The sequence below is a fragment of the Humulus lupulus genome, chromosome X (assembly GCF_963169125.1).
Source record: "Humulus lupulus chromosome X, drHumLupu1.1, whole genome shotgun sequence".
Classification (NCBI taxonomy): domain Eukaryota; kingdom Viridiplantae; phylum Streptophyta; class Magnoliopsida; order Rosales; family Cannabaceae; genus Humulus; species Humulus lupulus.
The window spans coordinates 67,235,718-67,243,366 of NC_084802.1; the positions used below are offsets into that span (position 1 = coordinate 67,235,718).

Consider the following 7,649-nt stretch of genomic DNA (forward strand, 5'->3'; position numbering starts at 1 on the left):
GATTTAAAAAGAAATAAAGATGGAGATGAAATAGTAATTGGGAGGGAAAAAATGAAGTTAAATAGATTTAAAATGAAGTAAAGGGAGATGGCCTAAAGAGCAATGATCCATACATTAGATACTAATACCCGACCTTACATCATTAAATTTTTGTTTGTATCTTTGACAAGTGAATCCACTAGAACCGACAAAAGGTTTATGAAAAAATTCACATAAAAATGCAAATTTGATGCTGACGTTCACAACCATTTCAACATTGATTAATGACAAAATAATCATTTTTCTTAAATCACCACATTTAGTTTCCTCTATGCTTGGTCCTACTTCTTGTCTTGTACCATACAAAACACAAATGCAAGTGTTCAGAACCATAAATGGAACTGATATTTCAATTTATTTTAGATTAGATGAAAATTATTACAAAGAGAAGGAAGTCACTAGTTAGTAGTTACAAAGTGGTAAAATTAGAGCTAAGACTAAATAGCTAAGTAGGGAGACTTAAACTAAACTTAATTAAGCCAAGAGCCAAAAATCCTTCTGCCATCTGGTACTGATAAGGTAACCGCTCACTCCTCTGCTCTGCTTTCTCACTCCTACAGTCAAGCAATCTGCGCCGTTGATGCATTGCTCCACAAACTCCTCTGTCCTGCTGCTCATCCCACATAAGCTGCATGAAAATATATAAACAAATGTATAATTATCTAAAGATCCAACGGTGGAGAAAAACCGTGACTAAAAAAAAGGTTTTTTCTTTGAACTTGGGAGTAATAGGACCCACCAGCTGAGAAGTGGAGAGGTTTTCTTCTGACCCAGAACTAGCACAGAAACCTCTAGCTTCTTCACCTGGCTTATCACTGTAGCCAGTTTTGGTCCTTGAATCACCAGAGCTTCTACTTCAACCTGAACGAGTTAAACATAGCATTTTTAGCCTAAACAAGTAGCAGATTAGACTAACTAAAGGGACAACATCAACAGCATCTATTCCTGTTCCCCCATTACCACCTTCCTTTTCTTTTTCTTTTACCTAAAAAAACAAAAATGATGTGCACTGAAAAGATGTATGGACCAACTCTGTTAGATAAGAAAAAGAAAAGAGAGGCTGACAAAAAAAAATCATTGCCCTTCTACCTCTAAAGAGAATGACAGAAAAAAAATGCTAAAAGAAAAAACTAAAACAACAAAGTAAGAGACTTGAGAGTAATCGAAAATACAAAACAATACACCATGGTGGTTACTGGTCAAGATTCAAGTTCAAGAGCGATCTGCCGAATCTAAGTAAGAAACTCTCTTGCTATCTTGTTCTTACCACATCCAACATACTAAAGCTTATTCAAACAAAGTAAAAACATGACTTAATGCAGAAAACAATGGAGACCCATTTGGTAAAACTCTCATTTAAACACAACTTGAGCTACAAACATGGTGAGAGAGAAGGAGAAGCAAATGTACCTCAGGTTTGCAAGCCTTGCAAAGTGACCCAAGAGAGTTGGCAAGAAAAGGAGAAGATGAGGAGGAGGAAGAAGAAGAAACAAAGGATGAAGAGTCAGAAGCCCTTTCAGAGGACACCACCTTATGGGAAGAAGGGACTATATGAAGAAGAGTGAGCAAATCACCCTTGTTGGCCACATGAGTGAGTGCCCAAATCATGGCATGTTTGGAGTGAGAAGACTCGTCCACCACAACCATCACTCTTTTCCTCATAACCGACCCACCATTTTCACCTCCATATACATACATGTTGTTCATCCCTTCCATTTGGGACAAACTCCCCTCACACTGGCTAACACCATAACCCATATTAACACCACCGCCACTCCTACACTTGCTATTCCCACCCCACCTCTTGGATGTGGATTTCCAATCCTCACTCCGCCCACTACTCAACTGCCTCAAAAATGAGCTTGAACTTGGCATTTCCCTCCTGCCCTTTTGACCCAAACGAGAGTTTTATAGGGATACGGTCCTGGAGAGAGAGAGAGAGAGAGAGAGAGATTAGTGTGTATATCAAGAGTGTAAATTAAAATGGGTTATGAGATACTATAATGGAGAAGTGAGTATAGAGACAAAAGAAGGACTAAAGAGATGGTGTGGGGGAGAGTGAGAGGAGTGAATGTGATGATAAAAATGTCATAATTTCTTTCTTTATGTGGGCAGATTAAAGTATCACGGGATTCACTGACCACTTAGGCTTTTCCTCTACAAAAGAAAACAGTAAACAATCACTATATTTCTGTTTTGATGATGAAATGGCCAGACCTAATACTAGACCCGGATTCTTTAGTATATATCAAACTCACAAATCTTTTTCAGTTTCCTTTTTTTACTAATAAATAAACCATTATTTTATGATAAATTATAGAAACATATAAATAATGATATATACATCAAAGTTAAGTTTGAGATCTAATATTTATAAGGAATTCATATAATATCATAATGTTGTACAGTCATTGCTATTGGTGAATCTTTTGTTCAGATTCCAAATCCTTCTAATTTAAAAAAAGAAAAATGATTAAATTGTACTAATTTCAAATCTTTTGCAGGTAAGAGCCTGCAAATGTTGTCCATGCTTTCATGGGCTTCAAACTATTTAAATAAATACTAAACTAGCCTAGCTGCTGTCCTACTCCTTTTAGCTGGTCCTGCACTGATGACCATACCAAATATCAATAGTTTGGCAATGTTCCTACTCATTTTACGTGTTTGGATCATGTGGTAAGATTTTTAAAGGAAAATTTTCTGTTTTTTGTTTTTTAGAGGAAGATTTTTATATGAACACCGGATACTTCTTGCTGTCAATTAATCGTACCAACGGTTTTATTTTACCTAAGATTTTTTTTTTTTTTGTTAAAATATTATATTTTTATGGTCAAATAATATTTTTTTTTTAATTTTATAGTTTAAGTAAATTTTTATATTTTTACGGTTTTTTTAAGTTGTTTTTAGATTTCTTTTTTTCAAGTTGTTTCTAATTTTTTTTTTTATATTTAACTGGTCCAATGAGTTATTTTTTAGTTATTTTTCTTAAAAAGTATATTTTCATAATTATGAAATTTTGAAAATAATATTTTTGAAAACTTGAGTGTCTATTTTTAAAAAAAAAATAAAAACCATAAAAAAAACAAAAAAAAATATGAGTATATAAGAAAAAATCTCTTTTATTTTAGCTAAATTATAAACAGTTAAATTAAATAAATTTATTAAAAATCAATTTTACTTAGAGCCCTTGCAATAGCTTCTCTACTCTATACTTCAAAATACATTACCAAAACTCTATTTTTTTTATTTTACCTCAAACTTTTACATTACATCATATATCAGTTTACTCTATATTTTCTCTTTACAACATTTAAATATTATATTTATAGATACTATTTATTTATTTAAATAAAAGAAGATGATGGAGAAAGAAAGAGAGAAGAATAAAAAAAATAATTAAATAACTTTAAATGATGAATAGTGTGTAGCTAAATGTGGAGAATGATATATCTTTAGTATAGCTTAGCTAAACACCTTAGCTATTATACATCATCTAATGGAGAAGAAATTTAGAGCTTTGTAGCTATTTTACATAATCTATTGTGAGTGCTCTTGTAACGCCCTGGTTAGTCCAAGACTGACAGATTATGTACTTTAAATAGTGCTTAACTCGCTAAACGAGTCATTAGGTTGTAAACGTGCATCTAGGTATTATTAACAGGTCAGGGTGAAAATCTCGGTCAAAAAGAATAGATATATTTATTTAAAACGTTAAACTGTACATGGGCCCATAATAGTATTTACAAGTTATTTACAATCCAAAATGATCATTACAGTATAAAAGTTGCAACCCGCCGACCTAAGCAGCAAAAATAGGGTTAAACCCTAGTTTCCCTAAGAAACACCTTGACCGTGGTGGTCAAGCGGCCGCATATGTACACATAGCCACCTAAGCTCTCCACTCAAGGTTGGGTGAGCTTTTCTTTCCTTTACCTGCACCACATAGCACTCGTGAGTAAATGCTCGGCAATAAAACTTATTACTGCATGTATACAATATAAATAAATGATTCTGGGGCTTGCAGCCCTAATCAGATGATGACTAATAAGTCTTTCTAGGTAGATGACTAATAAATCTCTCTAGGTAGATGACTAATAAGTCTCTCTGGAGTAGATGACTAATAAGTCTCTCTGAATAGATGATTGATAAGTCTCTTTGAATAGATGACTAATAAGTCTCCCTGAATAGATGACTAATAAGTCTCTCTGGGGTCCCGCACCCCAAACCATGTGACGTTTATGTCACCTGAGCCTTTTAGCCCTGGCTCTAAGTAACTAGCCTTTAGACTAGACAAGCGCTTTAGTTTTCTTCGACCAATAGGTCGATAAAGCATTTAATGCTCATGTTGATTAGATCTAATCATTTCGGCCTGCATTAAACACGCTAATGCCGCTCTTGACTCATAAGTCAATACCATACAACCAGCGCTCAGTACTATTGTCGATCATGACTGATAAGTCAGAGTTTCGCGACAGTACTAAACACCATTGTTGTTTCTGACTAATAAGTCAGTGCCATTCACAGGTAAGCAAAGCTGCCAGACATTTATAATGCAATCAATGTCCATATATAGAGCACTCAACATGCCTCATTAATAACCATGCATGTCACATACTGGGTGTAGTTTCCTTACCTATAGTTCGAGCATGAAATAATAAAATAGCGACCCTTGAGAACGATCTGTCCTTAAGTCCCGTAGCAGTCACCTAGTCATAACCAAATATGAAATCTCATCAATAAAATAAGCAATAAGAGGTTCATGGACTAAAACCCTGCTCCTGGGGCCTCGAATTCTACTAAAACAGCTAGTAGATTCGATCCCGAGCTTAGAGAAATGAAAACCCACGCTTACAAGTGACTAAAACACATCCTGGCACAAAAGGGACTGGTGGGCCGCGACCTGCCCCCAAGGGCCGCGGTGCGCCCCCAAGACAAGAGCCCCCTGTCTGGGGTGCCAGGGGCGAGCCTCAACTTGCCCTTGTGGGTCGCAGCGCGCCTGCTAGATAGAACCCAGGGGAAGCTCTGGGATGCATTCAAGTCGTGACTTGCATGAACTCGGTCGCAACTTGACCCCACGAACCCAGATCCCCTGCATTTTTTTCTCAATTCAAACTCAGCCGAATCTTCAACAAACCAATCCCAAAATCACAACCAACATTTATACAACATATCCACCAACCTAACATCAAAACCCAAGCTTTATACTACTTGAAACCTCACCACATATCCAATTACACAATCAAGATAACAAGCTTATGAACTATCTCAAAAACAAAGTAAAACCCTGAGATTCAAGCTGAAAACCTTACCTCAATTACGAATTAAACCCATTCTAGTTGCAGCAACACAACCCTAAACTCCAAGCCTTAATCCTCAAGCTTGAATCCTCCAATTTTGCTTCAAAATTTCAACCCGAGAGAGATGATTGAAAGAGAGATAGGAAGAGGACCTCTATTTTGTTGCCTTAAACCAATCCACAGCCTGCTAACTTAAGTTTATCTAGCAGCCCAAATGACAAAATTGCCCCTAGGGCCAAATTAATCCTTCAAAGCTAAGCAAAGCAAAATTGTCATTTCTCATCTATCCCGTTAATCATAATTAACGTCCTCCAATTCTCGTTACTCCCAATATCCTCAAATATTTATTAAATCATATCTCATTACCCGTTCATTCCCGGTAATGTACTAAGCATCAAATTACCCACAAGCTCACCCCTCGCCCAATAATTAACCCCGTTATGACTAAACTACTAACTTGCATCCTAGAATCGTCTCATGACGAATAGCTCAAACATATCCACATAATAATGTGGTCTCACCCATAAATCACAAACATGCACATAAATATACAATTATGCTTTTAAATGGCCAAAATTACAAAAATGTCCTTCTAATAAGAAGTGAGCCCACATGCATACAATTATCATCATATAATAATATAACTCACATAATCATGCATGTAATCACATAATTACATATTAAATCAATTATGGCTCTCCTAGCCCCCTAATCCAGACATTAAGCCACATTAGGGAATTTGGGACATTATAGCTCTTATGCGTGACACTTCCATTTAATTATCGACATTAAAATCATAATATGTTTCGACAATTATTATACCACTAGGCAATAGAATCGTACTTCGCGTAGTTATTTAAAAAATATATTTTCAAAATAATTTTTTAATATAACTAAAGGAAAAAAAAATATTAATGCAATAAAGATAATAACTGAAAAATAATTTCAATATACAAAAATATTAAAGTTATATTATATAATTGTATCTAAATAAAACTAAATAAATGTGCATTGCTCATTGCTTACGCTATACATTTGTCATTTTTTTCAATATATAATATACAAATTTAAATGATAAAAAAATATATACTACAAAATAAAATATATAAATTATATGTTAAATATTACTATAAATTTAATAAACTCAAAAAAAATATAACTATTGGGCAAATTTGGGTTAAATCAATTAACATATAAGAAAAAAAAATACTAATATTTGGAAAAATTACAAATCAAAGTGAATGAAGTTTATTTATCTATAGCTTAAAAGTTTAACAGCCAAAATTACTCGTAAATCATGTGGGATTAAAGGGATTTTTTTAAATTGTTAATTAATTGTTTTGTTAGATAAAAATAAATAAAAACCACAAATTATAAGAAAATAGATAAATCATATATAGATGATTCTAGGAAGCCACATCATCTCCCCTATAGCTCATTTTTATATAGTATATAGACAAATTTAAATGATATAAAAATATATATTACAAAATTAAATATATAAAAAATATGTTAAATATTAATATAAATTTGATGAACTCAAAATAATATAACTATTGGACAAAATTGAGTTAAATCAATCACCTGTATAAGAAAAAAAATACTAATATTTGGACAAATTACAAATCAAAGTCAATGAAGTTTACTTTATCTATAGTTTAAAAGTATATCACTCGCAATTATTTGTAAACTATGTGGGACTAGAGTGATTTTTTAAAATGGTTAATTAATTCGTTTGTTAAATAAAAAAATTTGAAAAAACTACAAATTATAAGAAAATAGATAAATCATATATAGATTACTTTAGGAAGCCACATCACCTCTCTATAGCTCACATTTATATAAGTATATAATTTATTGATGCAAGAATAATTATATCTCTACATGCTTGATAGCTAACCGACCTACACATAAATAAAAACATGACATTTTTTTACGTATGTGTTATCCCTGTTTTCCACTCATGACATGTGGCATGACCAAATGGACCCGTGGGCCCTCATAAGAGGTCCGGGCTCATCCTGAGGCCAATGAACAAGGAAGGAAGAAATCCTGATGGCCCAAATGGAATTGGGCCCAATAAGGTTCGAGGGGCGCGGGCTTAGTAAATGGACCGGGATAGCACTGCAGGCCAAGTTACCCTCTCGGCTAGCACCATCCTACATCCTCTGGGATGCTTATTAAGGTGGTAGAATAATTGTTCCCCGGAGATGGACCCTTTCACGAATCCAGAGAGAGTCTCCACCATCACGAGATCTACCTTAACAAATGAACCCAGGTCCTGGTGAATGAACCAGAGCCCCCCGTAAACGA

At 34.2% G+C, this 7,649-nt stretch overlaps 1 protein-coding gene across 1 annotated transcript; it reads right to left on the bottom strand.

Annotated features, from left to right (window-relative positions):
• Positions 1 to 353: 353 nt before the first annotated feature.
• Positions 354 to 2,282, bottom strand: LOC133804915 (uncharacterized). The gene is made up of 3 exons (XM_062243019.1): positions 1,450 to 2,282; positions 779 to 900; positions 354 to 667 (listed from the first exon to the last, which is right to left on the bottom strand). The coding sequence occupies exons 1-3, from the start codon at positions 1,912 to 1,914 to the stop codon at positions 514 to 516; spliced, it is 741 nt and encodes a 246-aa protein (XP_062099003.1). The 5' UTR covers positions 1,915 to 2,282; the 3' UTR covers positions 354 to 513.
• Positions 2,283 to 7,649: the final 5,367 nt, after the last annotated feature.

Excerpts from the sequence above, each read along its gene's own strand:
- LOC133804915 (XM_062243019.1), bottom strand. The coding sequence starts at position 1,914 with ATGCCAAGTTCAAGCTCATTTTTGAGGCAGTTGAGTAGTGGGCGGAGT. Across the intron at positions 901-1,449 it reads GCAAGGCTTGCAAACCTGAG|GTTGAAGTAGAAGCTCTGGT; the intron begins GTACATTTGCTT and ends TAACTCGTTCAG. Across the intron at positions 668-778 it reads ACCTCTCCACTTCTCAGCTG|CTTATGTGGGATGAGCAGCA; the intron begins GTGGGTCCTATT and ends ATTTTCATGCAG.